The 27,336-nt window shown below is 36.0% G+C and overlaps 1 protein-coding gene across 1 annotated transcript; it reads right to left on the bottom strand.

Moving 5' to 3' along the window:
• Positions 1-546: 546 nt before the first annotated feature.
• On the bottom strand, positions 547-23,414 carry LOC132543925 (choline O-acetyltransferase-like). Its single transcript, XM_060207479.1, has 13 exons — positions 23,334-23,414; positions 17,297-17,491; positions 11,950-12,068; positions 10,356-10,409; positions 8,310-8,490; positions 6,651-6,825; positions 6,116-6,428; positions 5,159-5,290; positions 4,275-4,397; positions 3,013-3,151; positions 2,732-2,794; positions 2,086-2,223; positions 547-918 (listed from the first exon to the last, which is right to left on the bottom strand). Exons 1-13 carry the CDS (start codon positions 23,412-23,414, stop codon positions 547-549), a joined length of 2,085 nt encoding a protein of 694 aa, XP_060063462.1.
• Between the last annotated feature and the right edge of the window lie 3,922 nt (positions 23,415-27,336).

Consider the following 27,336-nt stretch of genomic DNA (forward strand, 5'->3'; position numbering starts at 1 on the left):
AACACTGGCTGGCTGTCAAATATATAACTTGAATGTTCGGTTCATCCCCTATACTCGTTGTATGCTTCACTTTCATTTGACTTAACATTATATAAATACATTATGTACAGAGATGGCGTCATCTTATAGAAACTGTGAAATGTGATTATTCTCTGCTAGCTTGAACATTTTACTGTTGCACTTAAAGATCCTTTTTTTTTATTAAAGATTACTTCTTCATGGAATTACTAATGATTGATGGCGGTAGGATTTTTTCGTAAATACTTAATAAATGATTGAAATATCAGTCCAGCCAAACCTAATCATTCCGTTCAATTTATTTCAACTAATCTGACTTAATTGTTTACCTTTCTTATATTTCGTGAACTTGCTCCTCGGTTTCAAGTAAAATCAGTTAAAGTCATTAAGCCTTCAGAAATATTAATTGTAACCAATACAGTGTTTCCAGACATCAATAATATATCTACTATGCTTTAATTTTTCAAACAGAAATGAAAATGGAAAAATTGCTTCTAAAGGATTCGGGGGTTCTCCTTGTTATTGAAATCAATTACTTGATCCATTTTGTGGAGTGTCTTGATTTGTGTTTTGCGCACGTTTTTGGCGCACAAGTTTTGATCTCCTCGGACTTCCGTTTTTGCTATCTGACCTTGAAAGGTCGCCATTACGTCGCTCGATACTGTTACTCCTTGAACAGGTTTTCACGGCCGGCTCCTCGGTAACCTTCACCAAGAGTTCGTGCATTTGTAGGAAACTGCTCTCAAGCGTGTATGCAAAATAGTCTGAAGTGGTTTCATTACAGCTTTTAAAAGATGTCACGCATACAACAATATTGTCTGGGTGAGGATTATAACAAACACCATATCCGTCCGGAACTACAGGTCCGTAACACATCATGGCGTCCATTGTCGTCGGTACCTAAACACAAACACCAACTATAACCTATCTAACAGAAATATTTCACAGCAGGATTTTTTATGAAAAAAAACTATAATTTGTAAATAACTTAAGATACAGGCTTGCCTTGTATGTCTGTGATTCATATTGGCAAAAAGAGATTTTCATTTAATTTTCGTTTAGTAAATATGAAATTTTAACAGAGATGATATTCTGCTGTGCTGTTGGAGGTGAGGTGATGTGTAATGAAACCTCAGTTTTGATGTTTCTGATCAATTCATAATTACAAAACGCCGACAAACTATTGATTTTATACTCGAAATAATTTCTCAAAATTTTCTTTTTTATTTACTTGTACCAAAACAGAATTTATGAATTTCAGCTAAACGGAGCATCATTATATGCCGTGCCTAATGATTATATTCAAATATTCTTTTATGATTTGCACTTAAATCCTCTCTAACTAAAGTGTTTTTTTCAGGCCGATGTTTAATTGATAGCTATAGTTCACGCAAGCGACTGACGAGCACGGAGTAGATTGCCGCAGTTTCTTCCTGGAAATCTTCGGTCTTTCCGATGTGTAGAAGTAAAACACTTTGATGATAATTTATATTTGATTATCGAAACAGGAAGGAAATGCATTTGTTTTCGAATCTAAATACAATAAGACTGTCGCACTGCATTGATTTACACTATCTGCACAAATCTTTAACCGCTTTTACGCAAGAAAATGCATAACTCCTGATTGAAAATATTGATAGATAATTACGAAAGCACTAACGAGTCGCTGAAATAGATTTTCAGCTCTTTATAGCGATAGTCGATATCAAAAGGGACCGCTAAAATATCGAAGTGTGTTTTATAAACTAAACTCCCTCAATCTGATCTTAGCAGTCGGACATGTTTAAACGTCATAGAAACGCAACAGCGAATGTACATTAGTGAAATTGGCGTTCAACGTAACGTAAAAATCAGCTTAATCACTCATCACTTACCAAAATACTTTAACTGGCAATTAAAAAGTTTTAAGTGTCATTTAAATATGACTGACGTTATTGAAACCAATACAAAATTGGAGATAGGGTCTGGTGAAGGTCAAATAACAACAGATGCCATGGAAACATTATAACGTCATCCAGTTAGTCTATTTAGTACCTCCGATCTTACTGTGATATCGTCAGAACTCACCTGACTGGTCGATAAGGAGAAATGGTTGGATGTCTGAAAAATCTCGTCCTTTAGAATAGTCGGAACGTCCCGCCCAGTTTCTAGCGCAATTTCCTTAAGACCAAGAAGGTGTATGTCTACACCATGTCCGAGAATAGTCTGTAACACCAAAAAGCTATATGTTAAATGTACACGGCAGACATTTCTCAATATAGACAGTGATCCAGTGTATACAATAGTTTTAAACAAACAGTACGCATGTACTGGTTCACCTCTCATCTGAAGGAAAGTCCTTTAAATCAAAACTATACACAAGCCATATTACGTGAAGAACATCTTTTCAATACAAATTTAGAATAAGATAAAGAAGAGCAATATAATGAACTGTACTGCAGTAAAATGTGAAACACAGGAGGCGACTAAGGAAAATCAAAATCGATCGAAACAAAATGACAAAATCGAGATTGGGATGGCGTTGTACATTACATGATTTAATAATCGTAATTTTTAGGCTGAATTCTGAACCTTGCTTCTATGTAGATGAATTAAATCATTATATGCAAGTTATGGTAAACCCTTTGAACTAAACTTCCATAAACAGTGTCTACCATCTGCACTTGATGTGAATAGTCAGTACAGATTAAGATTTAGATATATAGAAGTTTACCTGTGTCATGGTCTCTGTCTGCCATTCCATAGCCTTCCTTAGAAGCCGTATTATCTCAGAGTCCTGTAAAGTATATCTTCTAGTGAGACAAATCGTACAAAAAACTGTTTGGTTAAAACAATTACTCATACGTGTTTGTTCTACACGAAAACAGAAATACTTTCAATCTTACTTGTCTGTTTCAAAATAACAATTCCATATTACGGTTCTGCAATTTTGCTTTTGCGTTTAAAATCTATTTTAAAATTTGAAAGTAAAGTAACAAAGTTCTTTATACATACGGGCACTTCTGTTTCTCCCACCATGGCCTTTACCCAGTCCAAAGCCTGAGGCGAGTTAGCCCGGATGTTATCAACTCTTCCAAGCCGAAATCTCCGTGTGGAAGCACTCTCGTATGTGGACACCAGGCGATGGTGGACCCTGTGGTTGGGAGAATAATTCAACTGAAACAAGCTCATCTCATCAGAAAATCGCTATAGATAGACTTTCCCCCCGATACTCACAAAAAGACAGAAAAATGTCTACTTAAAGAACCTAACAAGACATTTTTGAAAGAAAGCCTGAGGGTAGCCGACTGGAGGGAAAGCCCCGGAAGCTCCTAGACATCATGATATATTACAATATTACACAAGCCGTATAAAAACCTGAAATCTACACGTGCATCCTCAGGATTTCTTATTAAAGAGTTTCAGTGACAAGGACAATGCCATGGAACCAAACCTACTACAATCACTAAAAGCTTTGTTCTGTTTCAGACAGGATTTATAACAGTAATATACCGTGCCATATATCATATATATTACTACCGGTATGATGTTACATTCTATAACAACCCCTTTCGCACTGAATCAAAATCAATATTTTGAATGTGTTATATATCCAATAAAGTATTAAGGAAATCATCTTACTTTCAAAATTCTGGCAACCCGTGAAGATATAATATCACTCAAAATGTCCTGTCATTTGATTGATTGTTATTCGTTTGTAGGGAATGCATAGGAATGTGTATCTTAGATAAATACTAGCTCGTTCGGTTTAATGCAAAACTTGAAAGCCAGTGGTTCCAAGATCGTTATAACCAGAAGCACTATAAATGAACTTGGTCACATATTATTTGCTGTAATTTCTCCTCATGTATTTTCTCAGAATATGCAAATGACATAAGCAAGTAACTTGATACACTTCCTTATCTGAAAAAAAAGTTACGAGGTGATGAAGTGAGGATCCCGATGTGAATTCATGTCATGGAAGTATTATCGATCTTTAAGATGAAAAGAAACCTGTAGATTTTGACAACTTGTGAGAAAAGTGACTCAAAGATATTAAAAGCAAAACGTTGTATTAACTTAAAAATATACATTAATTCTACTCTAACTAAAATATCAGCTAAAGAAATAAAGAAGTGTAATAATTCTAGCACTCGTTTGGTAAATCATTCGCTGCCCAATATGATAAAAAAATGTTAAATGCCCATGTTAAAATACAGGCGATCTTGGGAGTGAATTCATATCCAGGATACTTTTGTAGTAGGTGATGATCATACTTATAATAGGTCAGTTGTAGGGCTAGCTGGATGAAGGAATCGGGGCTCATGTTCTGAGATTTCGGAAAGTCTCTTCCAAACTTCTCGAAACGAAGGACAAAAAGATCCAAGTCATCAATCTGTCTGCAATAGACAACAACTAGTAAATAAAATTTATCATGACCATGAAAACAAAGAAAATAATAAAAACGTCGACGGGATACTCATTGAAACTTAAGTTCAATGAAACTAGGGCAAAACATGAACAAAATAAAGAGTTGTCATAAAACCATGTAGGATACAATGATAAAAACGTTAATGTTCCGGAAGGGTAAGCGTGTTTTGCTTCATCGCGGACCCACGCACAGTTAAAACTTTGAAGTCAAAGGTGAATATATATATCGTGTTGCTCTATAATTGATTGCCAGTTGCTTTGGTTGGCTCTTAATATCGACTTAATATTCTTACTTGAGTAGAAATCTGTATGAACCTGTTTATCCATTAATATTGGAGAATGACATCTGATAGAATGAAGAATTCGTATCGTTCCACACTTTGACTCTAATGTTTTCTTATTATGTTCCCAAACAGTTTGAAAACTGCATTGCTGAGCACTGCATAATGATTCAGATGAAATACTGAGGGAGGTCATGATAAACAAATGCCTGATATTTTTCAATATCATTAAATTCATAATACATATAGTTGTGATGTTAAATGAATGATGATAGTAACGCTAATACCTCCAGGTCAATAATAAGGATAAACAAATTAAAGACCACAAAAAGGACGCTTACATATAAAGTAGATAAAGTTATAAACATTTATATCGCGGCCTACGGGTTATTTATTGAGAATTTTTTATCTATTAACATTTGAATGTCATGTGATGATGTGATACTGACCTATTAATATGAGCTGAAGCTTCTTCCATCCGCTGGTGCACTTCTTCGGAAACTTTCCAGTTAAGTTTCCGGGGGTAAGGGATCTCACAAATCGACTGCATCCTTGTAAGTTTCTGCACCCGAACTTCCTCCCTGATGTAGAGTTATAGGAAAACACGATTGTCTCAATGCTTTCGAATTAAATTTTAATTAACGATGAAAATCATTAGACATTTGAATTACAAAAAAAAACCATGATCAAATAATACAGAATATGCTTTCCAATCTAACCACATAAAGAGACAATAAATTGTAAAGTTTTGAAAACAATTGAAAAGACACTCTATTCCTTTTCTTTTCTTTAGATTGTGTAGTATTTTATAAAATGAAAAACTATACTTCATCTTAGGTAAAATTTACCAATAAAATGACTGGTCAAATGGCAAATACTTTTTAAAATCATTTGATATACATAGGTACTTTGAATGTTAATTTTGGCTTAAGAGTGCGTGAAATGAGTCTTATCTAATGCAAATCTGTGTCTTCACATTGCCAGTCCATACAAAAAGAAAATGCGTAAAAATGGAATAGGAATGACGATTAAATAGGAATGTACATATTACGTCAGAAGCAGATTTTTGAGTTGTCTCATTTTGATTGTGTACATCATAAATTGGTTTAACGTATTAGTTATAATATGTCACTTAACCTAGTTGTTCAATATACTAGGTCATTGCGGTACGGTCGATTTCGTGTCACAGTTTTATTGTCTCTGCCTACAGGGTAACTTACAACATAGAAATTATAGATAGAACCGCGAAATCGTAAAAAAACTGTTACGGGAAATAAAGCGAAGTAAACGTATTTCCGTTCAAGCAATCATCCAAACTATCTCAAGTGATTTCTTGTAGATGAAACGAAAAGAAAAGTGGCATCCCAAACTTATGAGAAGCACTGTTCAGTAAGAAAGCAACTTACATATAGCGTAATAGATGTTCTATCAACTGAACAACAGCGATACCCTCTGATGGCGAATGTTCATAGCACAAACCACAGGCACCATCTTGGGAGATGATGAATTGCATAGTTTTATCATACCAGCGGTTAGCCCCGTTTTGTTGTGTTCCAAAGCCGTGGAGCATTTGGTACAACAGAGACACTTCGTCCCGGATGTTGAGATTTGTCTCGTCTATACTGTTTTGGTGGTTGAAAGAGATGGGTATAGAACTGTCCAGACACAATATAAAAATACTCCTCTCGATGGCGTCCAATGAATCACGATTTGTAGAGTCTAAGGAGAACAAACGAGAACAGCATGTTTATACATGCCAAGAGGTATAAAAACAAGAGCAATTATTTTATTTACATTGAAATTGAAATTTCCACAGTACAACAAATTTAATAATCAAAATAACAACATGACTGTCACGTTTATTGTTCGCAGTAAACACTTGATAATGTTAGCTTAATGGCGGCTTTTTGACAAGCGTTTGGGAGAATTAGAATCTGATACCTTGCATGAGCTTGATTCTGGCGTCACCCCACTTATCTCTGTAGGCTGCAGTAAGTATCCCAACAGGCTCAGCGTCAGTCACTTCCTCCGCCATCTTGTAAATTCGGTCCAGTTGTGTGAGCAGGTCGTCTTCACTTAGACGGGTAAAGTTAATGACGACATCCAAGACGAAAAACTGATGATATAAACATAGTAAGCAATGATAATGCGATGTGATATCATCTTTGACCATGTATTTAGCTTCTCATAACAATTACTCTTATAATGTAACTAAAATAGTTCGAAGTATATAATATGAAATCTTGCAGGACGATTCAGAAAAAAATATCTGTGAGCTTTTGTATTCCTTATTAACGGATTAATTTGTTCAACCATCGAAGAAGTCTGGTATTTATTTCTGAATGATCTGATTGAAGATTGATGTAATTGTCTGGTTACACAACCTTTTTTTTGTGAATTAATTTGTACTCCATATCTGCTCAATCTATGCCGATCTGTGCCAGGCACATGTATTTGTATTTGGTACTATGCTTTATTCTGAAGTCAGTAGTGATTGCATCTTTGAAAGAGGAAAATGCTCTTAACGTTTTGTAATTTTGATTTTTAATAAATTATCAATTATATTTTGAAGAAATATTTCTTTCGTGATCTGAATTTTAATGACAATCCCATCGAATAGATTCATGCCTTAACGTAGGCGTGCTATTTTAGTGATCAGTGCAAATATACAGCTGCCTATCCTTGCGTATCAGACAGTTATATGTCGACGGCGGGAAGCCTTAACCCTTCTCATTAGTCGGTGATTGCAAGTCATAGCCTTCGGGAAAAGGCTGCGAATTTGTAATTATCAGAATAAATCTTTAATCAAGCGTCAAAAAGAAAAAAAGTCGTTCATAAGGCGCGGTAATCTTTCTAATCGACAACACAAATCCGTTCCATCGATCGCTAAGAGATGTTGGTGTGTGCCGTAATATGATAGAGGTCCCGCTCGTGAACACCTAATGGACTAATCCCTATTTAGGACACGTGTAAGCTAATCAACTTGATTGAGCCAGTCTATTGTAACAAGGAAACAATTAGAAAACATTCGTCGCTATTTAGGTAATTTATAACGAGGAGTTTCCATTTTCTTGCTATTGTGGAGAGAAGTGAAGCGAACATTGATGTCCTGACATCTAACAGGTACTGTCACGAGTTCAGCTGCTTGTGAATATTGACAACGGAAACAGCTTTGGACTATCAAGATCAAATGTGATGTACATACATGCTTATTTGAACGTCAGAACAAAGTGTATGTCAAGCATGAATATTTGGTACAAAGTAAAGGTTAGGTGGACGCTTACAAAATACATGCAGTAACAGCATATAGAAAGAGTCATTATCTATGTCCACATAAGGCCTTGTTTGTATCGTCAAGCGATAAATTCATTAGGTAAAAAAGAAGTTAAGGTCATAATGATGCCTTAAGTGATACATTTATCATTTAAGCCCTATTTGATGCCGTGGTTAGTAGGGTCTCGGGGTAGGTTGAGTGATATGTTTGAACAGTTTTTTTTTTACTCAAAAAGATCTGTGCTCATTTTAAGGGCTTTTATTTTTAGTTGAAACTTTAACGTTTTAATGAGTTGCTCTTTGATCCGAGCTGCGGATGCTCATTACCTGGTTTTTGCATATGACAATGATATGTTCCGGTTCCGGCATGAGTTTGCTGGTATTGGAGATAAGACAGTCCTTGTTGACGCCGGGAACTCGGTACGACGTAAACAAACGGTAGTATTGCTCCATGCATAACGGCTGACCTTTCACCTTGTGTCGGGCTCTATCTATGGGCAAACCTTTCCTGCAAATGATCGTTGTGAAAAGATGATAAAGCATGCATATGTATAATATGTTATTTAAAATTTAACATGTGTTTGAATGAATATAGAATAACATATCTAAACAACTAGAGATAATGCCAAACTTCTTACAAATTGCTGAGAAATTCCTCACTCCGAACAAGTAGCTTTTTTTATCGAGGAGTGATTCAAAAGAGAACATTTTCTCATAAATTCGATCAGTTCATCTCTTCCATCCTTCAAAACATCACACTCGTCCACTTTGTGAATCTGACGCATCTTCTAGCGATGTCATATTAAAAATGTAGTGCTTTTTTATCGGATTTTTAATCACTAACATGATGTACAAAACTTATTGTTTAAAAACCCTATTCCTATAATACACACACACACAAAAAGAACAAGAAAGAAAAAAAAAAACAAAACAAAACAAAAACAAAAAAGATATAAAGAAAATCCGATAGATTACGTATAAAGACAAATTGTAAAAGAATTCTAACCTATATACTTTAGGATAATTAAATAGTGAATCGACTGAGAATGGTTGTTCAAACATCTTTATTAGTTGTTAGTAAAGATGAGGCTGTAAGCCATTCCTGGATATTTCCTAAATAAGAACGTAAATAACAGATGGTTTCACTGCTTTCCTGGGATATATATTACTTTTACCGACTTATTATTTCTTGAGCAGATACATGTGTATTTAATGGAACATTTCAATGGCTATCAAGACATATTTGGTACAGAATGCTTGGAAAATCAAATATCATCATTTCTTTCTCATTGTTTACAGTTATTCTTCAGTTGCTGCTTAGGAAGAACGACTTAGTAAGAGTGTTTTTTTTTTCTAATAAACAATTCGCTACTTACAAAGTTAAAATCCCTTTTTGATACAACCTTATGTAACGTACTCTCGCGACATAAGAAGCTGAAATAAAAGTTCAAGGGCACATTGTGGTAGATTTGTAGAAACAATTTAAATTCAAGGTGAAACAAAATGTAAAAGCCGTAATGAGACCAGATAATGTATTAGTTTGATGATTACTAGACTGGAAGTGTATGTCCAACTCCACTGTGGTTTGTTTGGAAATCATTAATAAAGATTGCACCAAACATAGGCAATCTTTAATTATACTTCACGTTTATACACACATTCATTAACGTTTCATTTGTTTTTATTTTTACTTAAGAGAAAATCGATGTGTATGAAAATACCAGTAAAGGAAATGATCTTGTTTTCTATAGCGTTCACCTAATACCAGTATGTGAGTAATGCAGAGATTCGTTGTTCTCATGGTCGTCGGTTCTTTATTTTCTGAAAACGCACCGTGTTAACGTTCCATGTGTACAGTTTCTTTAAATTTACGAAAAAAGTCTTTTAAAATAATGTGGAAGAGAGTTTGACACTATCATGTCAATTTTTTATTTTTAGGAACATTCAAACAACGAGATTGATTCATTTGCATCTTAATGGTCATGGTTTCATGTCTTCATATACATCTTTTATAAGTAATAACTGATTATAATTGACAAGTCGGCCTTCAATATGAAAATGACGACAAAGTCATCAAAATTGACATTTTATGTCATATCTTTAACAGATAGTTAGATTGTAACCTCTCGGCATGAGCCTTGAGATTTCTTTATGAAAAGGTTTTACATGAAGAGAGAAAACCTATAATAATAACACAACGGCACATGATGAAGGCGATTGCCACATGCAACTCCAGCAACTTTCCCTCGGTGCCATAGATTTGAAAAAAAATGTGGTTCTTTCATTGAGGAGAAGGATGTCACTACATGACATGTGCAGTGTAGTTAAGAAGCAGTGGTTTATCCGGCAATGATTTCCTAGTTTAATACTCACGCGTCAATTATTGTCTTGTAGTCAAGTATTCCGGAAATAAGCCTCGTTGCATATCTGAAAAAAATATTACAACAAAATGCCAATAAATTAGTATTAAAGTCAGCCCTATCATATACTACCATGGTGTTCGGTAGATAGAAAAAACATACCCTATTATCAGAATCATCAGATAAATCCAAAAAGAGATGAGGTACTTTTATGCAACTATGAGACCAATTATTGTTTACTTAAAACGCTTGCTTTTAATGTTGTTTTCCTTTTATTACTAATCGTTGTCCTCCTATATGACGTGTTCAGCGCGAAGAGGGGGATTCATCGCCTACTCGGACCCCATGTACATTATATTTATGACTGTGTAAACAATTACGCATGTCCCATCACGAGGATTGCTGGTGTCGAAAATTATCATTACACCCGTTATGAGGCACATTGTGTCCCATGTCGATATCTAAACGACCTTTCTTAATAACCCCGATGAGCATGACACGTGACCATTATGTCTCCCGCGCGCAGGAATCACAGGAATCCTGACAGCCTGTCAAAGTGACAAGTAGACCGCGCAACGGATCTTGGACAATTCTAATAACGTTATTGGAGAGACTTGTTTCAGATTCGCGGCTAGTTAGTTGTCTTGGTGGCGCTGTCAACGGCGGGCAGAAGGGTTCCTACATAACCGTAGCCTGAAACGTTCCGCTCTACTCCCTAAAGGGGTATAAACGGGTCACATTCCAGGCATCTAATGAGACAGCTAAATGAAGACTACGCTATTATCAGCTAATGGCTGAGATTGGAGATGGTTAGCAGTGTTTTACATTTCAGTGTTGGTTTATACTCCCCCATGAGATTCCAGAACTTTAGCCCTATATTTCTGACTATGATTTGGGCTATCAACCATGTTTTATGTTTGCATTAAAAACCATGCTTCTTGGGCATACATTTGAAAACAACAACTTGAATGAGCTTGCCTTAAATGCAAATGTGATTTTCGTATAATCTTCTGTCTTGTGTTCATGATAAATCAGCAAAGTATTAGAATTTTCAAGGACACACGTTAATCACAAAAAAGGCAAGCTATTTATCTCTGAGCGTGATCTAGCTGGCTGATTACCACAACTATCCAACCACCCACCTACCCGTTATGGAGGACCCGTGATATTATGAGATAAGCTCAAATGATATTGATACATTTGTATTTGAATTGTACATGTATTCATAGTAACACATCACTGTCACAGAGTATAAAATTGTAGCATGGAATGTAGAAAGGGACTATCAGTGGTAAGTGTGTTTTTAAGAGTTGTCTTTCTTCTATTATACCATACCGCTTCCCAGAGGGACTTTAGCTCATTAGTTCCTAAACAGATATCCAAAGAGATAACTGTGTGTTTTGTCCTTGGAGAAAGTTTTGAATGCTTAAAATGTTACCAAAATGATGATAAATATTTCAACTCCGTAACCATTTAGCTGAAGAAAAGCCCGGCCTTATTGATATTTCTCTGTAAAAGGCATGCGGTTTTTGAGTTATAGCCGAGGGTACAGAAATGGGATGCCAATAAAATACCGTGCATCATTTCTGTCTATGTTATACATTTACCGGAGTTGCTCCCTGCGGTCAATGAAGTGTTGTTTCGGAAAGATCATTCCGGGGTTGGAGTTGATGGGTAGAGGAAGTCTGTTCTTCATGTACATGTCATCCAGCCACCAGTTATACGCCTGAAACGGAAATCAGATTAGAGGAGAGAGATAGACAGGAAGTGTGCTTACAGAACAGTAGTTTTAAAGCAGAGAGAGAGAGGGGGGGAAAATAAGGGCATAAGGAGCGTGTGTGCAGAAAAAATGTCTGAAAGTAAAGAGAGAGAGAGAGAAACACCGAATGTATCATTGAACAGCTTTATTTTCAGCAATGAGTTAAAAAAAACAAAGCTTGAAAATAAGAACATGTGGAACATGTTTTGAATTATCTCAATGGAGATTTAAAAAAGAAAGAACAGAGAACATCAGCACATGGAAGAGCGAGAAAAAATAAAGGAATGGAACAGGAATAGAATTAATGTAAAGCAGTTACTGCAGATAAAGTTGGTAAAGGCAGAATTAAAAAACCATGCATCAATAAGCCTGATTGAATGTGCATGTGGCCAACAGATGAAAGCGTAAATACACGGTATTACATAAAGCAAACCTTAATCTTTGAAGTTGATATGAAAGATGACCTCATATTTGTCCAAACAAATTAGGAACAGCAATAAATCAACCATACCATTGTTTGACGCGTCAGCATAGCTTCTTGGGTTCCCAAAGAACTTATGTCATAAACTTCCTTATTACAAAACAATCAACAACAGAACTATAGAAACCAAGTTTATTGTCACTGCAGACATTTGGTCTCATACCATAGAGTAATATAATCAGGTGAATCCCGCGCTGGCTGATTTGACATAAAAGACATGGCTTGAGCACGTTATCCAGGATTATGGACAGTTGATTTCTAATCGTCTATCCTCGTGTCATCTTGCTTCAGGCAGGGAGGGGAGGGGGACTTCACTTCATTATGGGCATCATTGAGATCGTCGGGATTGGGCTGAGATAACAGGGCAAGCAGCGTTTTAGAAAAAGAAAGATGAATGTGATTGTCGCTACAGCCGTAAGACATGGGTCTTAAGATCAGACCAGTTTCCTGCTAGCTGGTTTGTCGGGTTCATTTTTCCTATTGTGAATGGTGCATCTGGCCGTTTACATTGTATCAGCTTGGCTTCCTGTGATGCTGTTTGCCCATCAAACATAACAAGATCAACACACAAACTTGCTTACTCTTTCAATGGACTTTATTTCTCTTTTCGTATGACTATTGATTAAGTATGTCACATGCGTCCTTGAGGCTCTCCCGGTATTCATGTTTGAATGTATACGTCATTAAAAGATGCTGTCAAATGTGACGAATCGCTATCAATAAATCACATCACATATATGGCTTCATGGCTTCATGTGCTATGTTTGTAAAAAAAACATTCCTAACTACAAGATGGCGGTGTCCATATTGCATAGTTCTTCGGCATTGGAACCAACACAAAAACTGTTCCAATAATATATACATAATTCAAGAATATTTCATTTTTACTTGTTGAAACTCTTTTTGGCATTGTTGTTGTTGCTGCTGTATATTCATCGGCCTGTATTTGTGTTTTTAAAGTGTTGATATAGTCTAGCAATTTCGCCTGTCAGAGCGCAAAAAATGTATCTTTGCTGTAACAAATCCTATGTTAGGGAAATGACACTTTACATACCATAAAAATACTATTTAAATCTATATTGTAAATCACCCAAGAAAAAAGCCATGTCTATGAATGATAATTGGACCTATTGGGGCGAGAAACCAATTATCATCGAAGCATTCCTTTGAAGACGATGAAACAAGCACATATATAGTTATTGATTGTTGTTTGACTTGGATAGCTATCTTTGAACGCTATATCTCTGATATTTATTTCACGCGCTGACAATCGCGCGTGCGTGTTCGTTTCGTTATTTGTCATAAAACCATCGATAATGATCGATCGCCCGAATGTCTTTAACTCTGGCAGAAAAATCCAATTGTGACTCTTGAGATTTCCGCATAGTTCACTATCGAAAAGAAACTGGTCAAACTAATTAATTTTCTGAACTGACGTATTGGACTCTGACTAAGAAGTCGTCAATAAAAGAAAAGTTCTGTGTGACAAAGTGAATGTCCACAAATACGCCCATCCTATCCATAATTTGACAGACAAATACATCTATAGTCAACTTGGCTGTATTCATTACCATCACGTCTCAGTACAACCATATTCACAACGGTGGCTGTAATGAATCGTTACATTGTTATTGTTTTTTTCATTTATTCATGTGAATTAGCCGTTCACTGATCCAGTGGAATGTGTGCTTTTGACTCAACTCTGCCTTTCAGTGGAAAAGTTGACTGTGTGTTTTTGAATGATTGTGTGCTTTGGACTCAACTCTGCCATTCACTGGTACATTGGACTGTGTTTTTAACTCAACTATGCCGTTGACTGGTGCAGTTGAACGTGTGCTTATGAAATCAGAATGAATAAGCTGTATTTGGAAAAAGCAAAACAACTACGGAGTCAAGTATACCAATTTCAATAACTCCAAGATGGCTACACACCGTAGTAAACGGTGTAATCCCAGATAATTTTGTAGCGTATCCCAAACATTTTTACTTGCGATCTGAGTACCGAACGAGTGAAAGAAGGGTCCGTTAATGCATCATTCAACATCAAAATAGTCTTCGCTATGCTCTGATTATGATTTTCATTTTAAATGTCAATGTGCTATTTCACACACTCATTTGACCATGAATTACATTATGCGAGATCAGCAGTTGCAGTTTCAATCTCATAATTTTATTGTGGTCTGGTTTTACGTAACGGAAGTGGCTTACACATACATTTTACTTCATGTAATTTACAATCTATCTTTGGTTGCGCAGATGCACTTGTGTATTATGTTATAAGGAGAAAGTTAATTAGATTCTATTTCGAAACCTAGTAATAGTTTGATATACATGACAATTAACTCAAGCTAAGACGACATGGGGCAATTTCTGATTTTCCAAGTAAGACCAAAGTTTCTAGAATAATTTTCCTAAGAGTGCATACGTGATCTATGTGAAGTAAGACATTATGATAGGTCACGTACTGGGTGAGTTCGTATATCCTTGTTACTCGTCGGACTATATTATGTATTGAAGAAACAAATATGACAACAAATAGTTGAAGAATGGTTGGCTTTGTTACGTTTACGTTACGTTAACATTTTCACCATATTTTTGACATGCCAAAAAGTGAAAACAATTGTCCTTTTTTGGGCAGCGGGTCTATAACAAAAATCTTGTGAAGAAATTTGACAAGACACATTCTCATAAACTAGAAATAACAGACTCATGTGCAAATGCTTACTAAGAACTTTAGCAGAATGATAAGAGTATCGAATACGATTTTCGACTGATGGATGCTCTTTCCTTGTTAGAAAAAAAACATTTACCTTCCAACGATATTTACCTGTCTTCAAATAATTCAATTTGTAGCGGCTTGTTGAGAATATCACGTTTTCTTTACCTGAACTTGCTTATTGAAGGATGAACTTACAACATATGGTTTGGAGAGATAACGATTTCTTTGAGATCTCTGTACGATACCACAGTAAACATTTTGAGAACTAAATACGATACTCAAATTCACATTGTTCGTGTCACTGACAAAACAAAAGAACTTAATACCTTTTGGACACGTAATACCTGTTTTCCCTTCAAATGTAATACAATGAATGATTACTTTTTTTTCAATTTTCCACTTATTAAATGAATTGAGCCAAAATATCGATGTATTTGTATTTTGTTTAATCCATGATCAACGGTACATTATTAAAGATATATTATATTAAAGTGAGATATATTTTTTAATAAAAATATCAAAACACATTTCTACACCCTATAAATGATATATGTGATATTCTTCAGTACATCCAATCAAAAACCTTTATCTTGTAGAAAACAGATGATGGCATTTCATAAATGATGTAGAAAAGAAGGGAAAAAAAAGAACAGCAAACTAATTGGTAAAGCTAAAGAACTGAAAACAATACTATTGATACTCAAACACTCAACTCTTCTAGGCGCCTTGGTTATAAACTTCAGATCATCAATAAAATGTCTACCATGTTGTAGCGGCGGATTTCACAGACTAAAATACCGATTCCGAAGACACGTTTACTAAGATCGTGCTAGATGTCATCAATACCACTTAGAACCATCAGCACCACCACGCCATATTTTATCTTTAATGATAAGAATAGATTTTAGACTATTGGATGGATCCCACATTGTATGGCGGTAGGGACTGATGGATAGACGCTAAGCGATGGGCCTGGTCTAGCTGGCGTGATGTATTGCTGCTTTGGGTGACTCTCTAAAGTTTCCCTTCCATCTCTCAACAGTTAATTACAGATACGTTACATGGACTGGTACAAGTTACAGAGAATTTACATCCAATAAGCCCATCTCCAATGACACTAGTCCAACACAAAACAAAGTTGCCTTCCCTTAATTGCTTGCTTGAAAGGCTTTGTGCTCGGAAAGAGGGCGATCACATAGCAGCGAATTACCCAACTTGTCTACTGCTGTTTTTGATTATAGAAAATCTTGTCCAAATAAAAGTATTCTTTAATCACAACTCCCCAATAAAGGCCAGTACGACTCAGTCCGCCCGGTTTATTGGCCCCACACTCTTGTGGCTTGCCAATGCGATTTTCCATTAACGAGATACATAAATGGACAAAAACGTGTAATTCAAGATGTTTGCTTTCGGAAAGCTTATCGACTAGCAAATTTTTGTACATCTTTGACTTCAACAATGTGCACTTTATTACGATGACGTGTAAGTGAACGAATTACATGTATCGACCTCGTGAAGCACATATTACATATCTCCTTATTTGGAAACTCACTGATGTCTTGGTTGCAGCTAGACATAAAATTGACGCATGTGTTAGGATGATAGAGAAAACACGCATTGGTAGAATTGGTATTCAACTTAACACACCAAAAATTGTATAACGCAAAGGAGAAAAGCGGCATTAACAAGCACTAATATCATTGATAAAATAATCCTTAGTGTGCGAGTCTTTTATCTTTATTGTAAGCTTTTTGTATGTAAGAATATAGTTTTGTTTTCCATTTCTTTATTCTATATTCAGTTAGCAAGTGCATGCTAGTATATATATAATGGTAGGCTAACCACTGAAATCTTATCCAGATAATTCCGTTGCTTCCATAACATTGCTGGCTACTTTATTGAAACAATGTATTATTCAATTATTATTTCTTTGAAAAGGATACTTTTCCCCGTAGAGGTAAAAAATAACTACATTTTGAAATTCTATGTACCTACCCAGTTCTCTTTGGATTCGGCATATAATTTCAGTTGTTCCTGCAGGATCTCGCCATCATCTCCGGGGTCACAAAACTCCTTGATGAGGGCCTTGGTTTTAAGGTACTGTTGGGTGGACACAATTGGGCGAATGATGGTCAGATACTTCTGTAAGGTGCTGTGGAGCTCTGGCACCGGTAACTTTGGCAGCGGCTTCTGAAGATAAAAATAAAAGTACCGCAGGACATAATTTGGTGATCCACGTTTCCTTTCTAAATCGGAGTAACTTTGATGACATATAAGTATACATTAAGTACATAACATTACCTAATTAATTCCTTACTTCATTGAACGTTCAAGTACACCGAAATGCGTTGTATTAAAGTGCTTATCTAGGGATATGAAAAAAATCGGAACATGACTTCAGATTTTTTTTATTAAGAATTGCAAGCAACAAAATATCATTGGTTGTGCACACTTGCCCATTAAATTCAAGTTAATTGTGTACCGGTTCAGAATATTCACATGACTGAAGTGCTTATGATAGTACAAAAGACATTAAGGTGAATAGCACCTTTTCATACAAATTTAAACTTAGATACCGTAGAGCTAAACAATGAGTTAAACTGTGTCATATCGCTGTTTCGTCGTTCCTAGACTCGTCAGTGATAATGAATTTTGAAGTTTAGGAGATGTGATATGAAAGAATATGGTCTTTAGCAGCAACATTGCCCTCCCCCTTCTTCCCCCACTGCGCGGTAAAGAACTTTTTTCAAACGCAAGTGAATGGAGGTAAATATGGCCAAATCAAAGGAGAAATAAACGGTTGACGAGATCCTACAAATGATCAGGTTTTTAGTCGACAACATCTTTCAACACACTATTGGCATACATGTTGGAACTAATGGTGTTCCTCTGTTGGCTGACTTGCTTTTTTTTCATTTCATACGAAGCTACTTTTAAAAGCAGGTCACAAAGACTTTGCAAAGTCCTGCCATTTCACTTCAAGATATCTTGACTTTAAATAACAATATATATACTAATCACGACACGTGTATAAATCAACCAGAATTGGAACTCAAGGATACGACAGACCCTTCTGCATCAACCGCTAAAATTTTCCTACAACGAAACCTACATTGACAGACCTCCACTAAGCTGAATGATAAGCGGGATGATTTTAATTTTCTTATTATGAATTACCCATTTCTCGATAACAGTATTCCTGCATTCTCAACCTATGGTGATCATATCTAGCAGTTCAGTCGATATTCGTTGTCGACAGCTGACAACTCATAACACAGGTTTTCTAGGGATGCAGGTTGATGAAAATTATGGGGAAACACTACGGTCGCCATAGTGATCTCATTAGGAAATATTCTGTTTCTTACTGCGATATGAAGCTTGACGCGTTTGATGCACGTTGGTTTGTCTATTGATTCCGTTGTTGTATGCCTTGTTCTAATTTCGGAACGTGACATTATTTATTTGATTGGCCAAAATTTGCATGGCTTGTGCCTCTAATGAAGCAAAACATTTGGTCTATGTCTTATTCGCCTCGAATTCTTTCGGGAATCGTCGCGTAAATTCTTCCTTTGTTCATATTTTGCCCTAGTCTAATTGAATTTGAATTTAGAGAATGATTCTGTTCATGTTCGTATTATCTTGCTGGTTTATTAGTTGAACGGAGCTACTCTCTGTGTGAATTTTTGTGTCATATTCCATAATTGCTTTTACTTCAGCAAATCGTTAGATTTTTAACATTGGTGTTTAATCTATGGTTTCGACTCCGAATGCAACCTGAAACCGTGTAAACAATCACATTTGACCCGGCCATGATCCTTCCTTGTACCCATACGCCGTATAAAAGTCGGCATATGCGTGGAAACATCTTCTCCGTTTCCTAGCTTCAGATCTGTTTTATATCGACATTTAATACCATAAAGCTATATTTCTGTACTGATCAACATAACGTTAAAACTAATCTCGTATAGGTCAAGTCTTGGTCAACAGTCGATGGTTCTACATGACAAGGCGTGTGTTGTATCTACATTACACAACTTGCAGACTTGGCACTTTTTACATTCCGGTGTGGATTCGCTTTACAGTTATAAGTTTTATTTACGTCAAATAATATCATTTATCTAATAACTGTGACTCCTATGACGTTGTTCTTAACACATACGTTAAACTACCATTTTAAAATGTTGTACATGCGAAAATTTGCTTGATGTCAAATTACAATAAACTTATCTATATGACCTTTTCCTTTGCGGAGATAACTCAAGCTGTCAGCATTTCCAAAAAGACTATTGGCAAATGCCCATCTTCAAGGATTTGTTCCCAATATCACGATTTCCTTGTCTGATGTCGACAACTGAGCGTTATGTTCGTAACACAGATTTTAGAGAGATGCAGATTGATGAAGATGATGTGGAAATTTCACTGTCGTTACATTGATCTCGCTGGAAAACATTTCCCTAGTGCGATATGAATATGTGCGTTTTTGATGCTCGTTAGTTTGTAGAATTGGATCTACCAATATTTACATGGCGGGTGCCGTCGGTGATGCAAAAGAGGTTCACCCGTCCCTCCAGCACAGCTCCCTGTGTCATCTCTGTGTACCTTTTCCCTGGACTAATCTTTCTTTTGTCCTTTTTTTTACCGTTGTTTCATCAAATTCGCGTTTTAATTGAATATGTCTGTATTTTCTTTTATGTGCTTACGACGTCGTTATGTATAAATGGGTAAACACATTACCTCAAGGAACGTATTCTTACACGTTAATTTTTGCTGACACCGAAGGGTTTTATCGGAGATACGATGGTTGCTTTAAGAAATTTTGAAAACAAGAACATGAAAATATATCATTGTCAAAACTCTAAAACGCTTGAGACATTTTCAAAAGAATTAATACCTACTATATTGCCTTTAACTCGCAGAATATATTTGCGAGCTCAAATTTTTACGGTTTTGCAAAAAGCGTTTAAGCAAAACGGATTTTTTTTTACGACAGTCATTAAATGAAGAAAAACTTTCTCCATTGATTTCACATTCAACGTGTCTCTGTTTCGAAATTTTATATCATCCTTCTCGGAAACGGTGAAAATCAGAAACACCCTAGATAAAGACATAACAGTAGCAAAACAGGAACTACTTTTGTACAGTTTGTTTGTTTGGTATAATCCTTGTCCTTATCCATAATTAAAGAAATGATGATCAACTGACACTCGACTACATCTTTACGGTGACATTATAATTAATCGGAAATCAGCATGAACTAAAAAGGGGTTTAATGACATTAAATTGCATCAAAGTTAATCTCTCCTTATGTTGCATCGCGCACAGAATAATGGATTTCATTTAAAATTAATCAAAATTTAGAATCGCTCTTTCTACCATATGATTAATTATTAGCATCTAATATTTCAAGATGAAATATGTGACAGAAATTAATCAATCATGATGTGGCGTAGTGAAAAAAATCATTGAAGAGCTGCGGAATGAAAATTCTGTACTTTATGTTGTAATGTTATAATAAATGAAACGGAAGTGAAGAGGGATTTATTCTAAAACAATAAAAAATGAGATAAAACAATAAACGTAATTAATTGAAGTAATTTTACTACTTTTGGTGACACATGAAAAAATTGTGTTGAAGACGGTAGAAAGGACCCTTTTAGGACATTTCCTTCAATTACCAAAGCAATGTGCACAACGGCGCCCTGTGATCTTGCTTTTTTCTTTTACAAATGGACATAGCTATATACTTTCAGCGACCATAAATTTGTTCGAAATTTCCAGAATCAGTATGGAAAATAGAAATTTCTGCAACGGATGAAGTATTCTGCACTAAAATGCAGCATAATTTCGAAGTCAGCTGTTGACGAGTAATTATTTGTTATCATGCACGTCATACTGATAATGAATATACGGCAATAATTGGATTGGGTAATTGTCTGGGTGATTTTGATTATATCATTGCTCCATTGGAATTAATCCCAAGTTGGAAAATTCTTAACTAGGAATTACTTGCTAACAAAAAAAAATGCATTATATCTACCTGACTGTATCAATTGTAAATGTTGAGTAATGCAAACTATGAGGGTTGTATCATACATATAAGATGGAATATATTCATATCTACATCGCCGCTAGGTAACTTTTCCCTGTAGGTGAGGGGATATCAACAGTTTGTTGGTTAGCGTTGTAAGTACCCGCCGCAAGGAAGCGAAGATGAAACCACGACCACTTTTGCCAAGTACGAATAAGGAAAGAAATTCCTTGCATCAGGTTGAGAAGTTGCACCTGTAAACCAGGTAACTGTACGCAGTGAGACCGATAGGTAACAATGTGGTATAGTGCTTGCCGACACCCTGCCATCTGACAGCAGCTGACGTCATCGCTCTGTGATCGCCAGCAGGATAGGTGATACAAGTCTCAATTGCACTTGTGAAACGGTGGGTACTAAAGGTCAAAGGGATCGGTGTTATCACAACTCACCACATGCGTAAGGGATAGTGATTCCGTTGGGAACAGGCACTTTGATGGATTGTTTTGGTATCGTGTGACAAGTACTACCTATTTATTTGTTGGCACAATAATTACACGACCATTTCTGAGTTGTATACGTAAATAAATTATAATGCAGAGCGTCAGACAACAAACTTGATACCTATTTATTTATAACCTTGATAACTACTAAGCATGTCCTTTGATTTTGCCTGGTATTACTGTTCAGCCTTTCTGTAAACATAACAAACTGTAACAAGTAGTACAATCAATAACCGGTCTTTCTTTTACGTAATTGCTAAACATGAAAGAATTCGGAAATTTTAGATCAAAATATTTAATTGACCCTTAAAGTAAGAGGAATGTTACCATGACTACAGTATCTAAGATGATATTCCTTGTTACAATCAATTAAGACTGTTTTGTCCAATTTATCATATTTCGATCTGGATGTGTGGTTTGATCAAGTTGATGAAATAGGGACGAGTGAATCCAGGATTTAACTCTATATTCCTATAATAACGTATTCAACTATACCGTATATAATCATCTATGTCATCTTAGCCTCCACATCCTTTCGAAAATACAGGCTATATACTTTCCAAGAAATAATTGGAATTACAATGATAACAGGAAGGAAAGACCAGTATGCCTTAAATGTTCATATGCAGGAAACACATACTTTGTAAAATATTGAAAAAAGACGTCGATTTCTTCTGAAATACTAATAAGAATTACATCACTTTTAAAACCAAAGGGTTGTATACATCACGTGACTGAAACGTCAGCTAATAGGCATCACAAATTAAATGACATCTAATTTCTTCATATACTGAACATTAAACAAAACCTACACATCAGTTAAGATTAGGTAATTGTAAGAATTCACATCCCACCACATGACATACGACCGCTTCACATGGATGTTGCCGCGGAAGACCGCCATAAAAAGAGTATTTTATTTCAACAGCGACACGTAGACACTTCCTCGCGGTACAATCTTAGTAGAACACATCATCCCGCCTTATTGCCGTTTTTGTACTTGACTGGAGATTTGGTTGCGATCATGAATAATTCACATTGTACGATTGAAAACTGTCTGGAACTTCATGGCTTTAAATATTCTGTACAGAACAGTAATACCTATTAGGCAAAGTACTAACAAGGGGCGAGGTTATCAAAGATGTATACAAGATAATGTTATAAAAATACATTTCTAGTATTTCATAGAGGAAATTGCAATGTCGTGATGAATAATATAGAACATTTAAGTCACAATATACAGGCGAGGATTTCTAACCTATGCATGTTAATGTAAGTATAAACAATCCTACAAAGCGCCGATGTAAATCTGGATGTAGAACAAACAGGTGCGTGTGTGTGTATTTAGTGAGGAGGTGGATTGGAGAGCAAAATAAGTAGTTCCTGACACTGGTTTACATAAATGGTGATCAGTTCGCTATTAAAGCAAGCAATTTTTGCACAGAGAAGTTGATCCAATATGTTTTACGGAAAACCAAAAAGAAATGGTAAAAATATGACATACCGTCAGATCCCATTTAGGATATATTTCTTGATCGATGGACGCAACCCTCTTGATGTACTCTCTGACGTGACCCGTCGCCATCGCCGGAACCGGAAATAGCTAAGACGAAGAAGTTAGTGAGCTCAATTCCGGACTAGCTGTCGTCGGACTCGGATAAGTGCCATACCAGGAAAATGTGAAGTATTGTATGTTTGTAATGTCAATTCCAACAGAAGACGATCGTGCAGGCTAGGTCAATCAAGCCCATTACGAGAGATTAAATGGACCCGTTAATCCTGTATTGACCAGAAGCTGCAAGATCCATACAGAACAGATCGCTTCTCTTCGATCAATTGGTCTGCGGATGAAATGTCGAATCTACAAAGTAAAGAAAGCACCTTGTAACAGGAAATAGTTTGGAAATGTCATAAATACACACAAGATATCGCCAAAGAATTAAGACAAGGAGAACGTAATCTAAAAATCCATGTTTATTACCAGCGGGCGAGTGCGACCAGGAGAAGGAACCGCGGAGAACTTGTAATGACTAGGAACAGAAAAGATGAATTGTGAAAAGTTTGTTTAAACAATGCGAGGCTTGAAGAGCAGGAATGCTTTGTCAATATATATACAACTAAGTTACAACACCATCGATCGCGTCTCTATACGTGCCACAGTCACCAAATACACACTTCTGCTAGACGTGGACATTTTTCTTCATTTTAAAATCTCTACTCTAGCTTGAATCCAACTGTTCTCGATACGTAAGCCCAGAGATCTAAATCACCAGGGCACTAGGCACTGGAACTACAATAGTAAATATCTTCTTAATTTACTCGGAGTAGGTTGTGATGGTGAAACTGCAGAATCTTGACATCTGTAAGAAATAAATAAGGTCGACCTATGTGTGAGGGTTACACCATTAACCTAACCTGTCGGTGTAAGTCTGCAGGAACCATTGCTTTCCTTAAAGGGGCCTGGTTAAAGGTTTTTTTCTCAACCTAATCGATTTTCATTTTTTCGTCTGAAACACTGTCAGACATGTTATGACAGCATGTGTTCTACAAATGAAGGATGTGGTACAGTGTAGTCTCTTTACCAGCTAATTAGGTACCTCTATAAAGTTCCCTTTATATGCTACAAAGTATATATTGCGAATTTGTTTACTGAATTTTTTACTGAATACAAGGGCCTAGACATGATACCAGTATCAATTATTTTAGTAAGGTATCGGGTGAGGTAACCGGTATATTGTTCAAACATTAGTATACTCATTCATCTATAGGTAAGCACGTGGTGTACCCATAGCTTATTCAATAAGCACTTGAAATATATAACCTTCTTATCTGGTTTGCATTTTACATTTAAGGCAAAGTCGTCTAAATGTATGTATTACCCCTCCCCTCCCCCCACTCCCACCCCCAAATTGCGTGGCATAGTGTGACGTAACGTATGCTTAGTTTAAACTTGTGTCATATGCTACCTATAAAATTTGATAACTTATCAAGTGTGGCTCATCCTTACATAAGTCGAAAGTGTTGCTGACTCTCCTTGTGTTGTTTCGTATGTTTGTTAGACTCACCGTTATCGCTGACTTCGGTACAATGTACTGAAGACGTACTGATATCGTGCCATTTCGTATGCCAACATCTGCTGACCATTCGTCCGTTTTCATTTAAGCTACAGCTTGCTGATGATTTATCTTTTCAGATCATATTCATAAATAAGCGTTCTTGGTTTTGTTTCCTCTATCGTTACAAACCCTCAAGAGCAGATTATCCGTATTTAGCAATGTTTTACAATAAATACTGCTATTCAGCATTGAACAATGGAACAATGTTCTGCCATATTGATCATCTGTCAACATTGAAGCTATTATAAATATATCGTATTGTTCAATGTTGTCATTGATAGATAAAGATATTGATCTTTTTGTGATTTAAATCTTGTCTATATCGTATGCTTTTTATTCAAATATATTTTATTGGTTATTCAGCCATTATGATTGAACAACAAAGTGATATAGACATTGCTGTATGCCCGCAAGAGTAACAGAAAAATGATATCCAGCATAGCAACAAATAAATAAATAAATAAATAAATGAACGTTTTTGTATCTTTACAACACATAGACACATACATGATACATTTTATTAAACATGTGAGAAAATAACAAATTGGGTAATCTTTTTACGTTTTACTGAAAAGTACTACACGGAAAGTAGTATCAATCCGCTAGTGGCCATGATTAGTTTTCAATTACATCTAGCATTTTTGTTACATTTACCAAGACCTTAAACACGTATTTCTATGGTATGTAACAAAAATCTAATTCGTGTCACTTTATTTTCGTTCGAAAATTACTGAATATCCTAGACAAATTGTATAATCATTTGATACTGTTTTTGGTAACCCACAACTCACAAAAAACTTCGTGCACGCAACTGTGCGATAGGATCGCACAATTTGTGTGGTTCGGTAAAAATGGTTTGCGAATATTACGAATTGAAAATTAAACGTAAAAAAATCGTGAAGTTATTAATAAATAGCGACTACATGAACATTAAAATTGATTTGTAATTCTAATAGTAATTTTTAATTCAACATTTTTTGTAATAACTCTGGACCTGCATTAAATAGTCTTATTGTATATAGTTTCATACCTCAGAAAGTGAGTGGCGAGAAGTGGTGTCTCGAGCAAACTATAACTACGTATGCGCTTACAATGTCAACGTTTTGACAAGATTGTTTCAAGATTATCCTACGATTCACTACGGTTAATAAGTTCTATAGATACCGACCATCACTCGAGATCCTTCTACTTCACCTCTTTTTCTCAAACATCTGCCAAATACTGATAGAACATATATGAAATATGGCACCCAAAACAAAATAGTAAAAAGACCACTCGTACTAAAAAAGTTCCGCAACTGGAACATGAAACGCTTTCCGATGACGATACCAGGTTTCGGTCTTGGTTATTCTTGGAGCCAGTCTAAACAGAAGTTCTCTAAATATCGCTGGTTCCAGTCTAAGGAAGTTCATGAAAGCAGATATATCTTCTGCTCCCAATTCTTGCATCAGGCGCTCATATTGCCCCAGATCTGGTCTTCGAAACAGCCAAGGTCTCACCCAATGTCTTCTAGCCCTCCTTTTTCTTTGCCTTTTATCTTCTATAAATCTGGCTATAGCAAGATCATTTCCAACGACTTTCCTTTGTAAATGAGCCATTTGTTGAAGAATCTCAAGTCTTTGGAGAGGTGTCAGTAACATTCTGGATTTCTTGGTTTTTCTTCAGAGGTGTGTTCTGTTGAGTACTTCACAATTGAGTGACTGCTTGGCGAATTCGTTGTTCCTATTATACAGAATTTTCCTCAAATCGTGAGGGATATTGACTCATCTTAGTTGTTCGTAACTCAGTCGTAATTATTCTCAGGGTAATTGTAGGAGAAACGTGATTAATCGGCTGTGATCGTAAATATCCGTAGAGTGTTCGGCCGTCATCGTGAAGCATTTGGCGGTATTCGTTGGGTGATCATATCCTGACCGTAGCGGATCCGTGGAGAACCGTAGCAACTTTGCCGGATCGTGATGATTCATCTGCTCAATCGCCATGAATCGCACAAACATCGTGAATATTCGTAACATCTTCGTAGGAAATCCGTAGAACAAAATAATCGTGGAGATTTGTATCAAGAACCACCGCGATTACCATGTCCACGATTGTCAACGATTAATCGGCATCATTCGTAGCCTTAATCTTGACAGTGTGTCCTGGGCTTAACAGGAATACAGAAGTAATGAAAATTTACTATGACATAAAGAGACGTCCGTTGAATGTTTACATAAATAATGTATATATAATGTGTATCCGTACACTAATGATGGTCACGTGTGGCTCTTTGTAAACAAAACACTTAGATATATCGCACATCGTACGCACATCGTGCAGACATCGTACGCACATCGTATGTGAAGTATCAATGTAGTCGCAGAACCTTTTGAGATGTATGTTCCGTGTAAT

The sequence above is a fragment of the Ylistrum balloti genome, unplaced genomic scaffold (genome assembly GCF_031769215.1).
Source record: "Ylistrum balloti isolate Yb309-2 unplaced genomic scaffold, AGI_CSIRO_Ybal_v1 Utg369772, whole genome shotgun sequence".
Classification (NCBI taxonomy): Eukaryota; Metazoa; Mollusca; class Bivalvia; order Pectinida; family Pectinidae; genus Ylistrum; species Ylistrum balloti.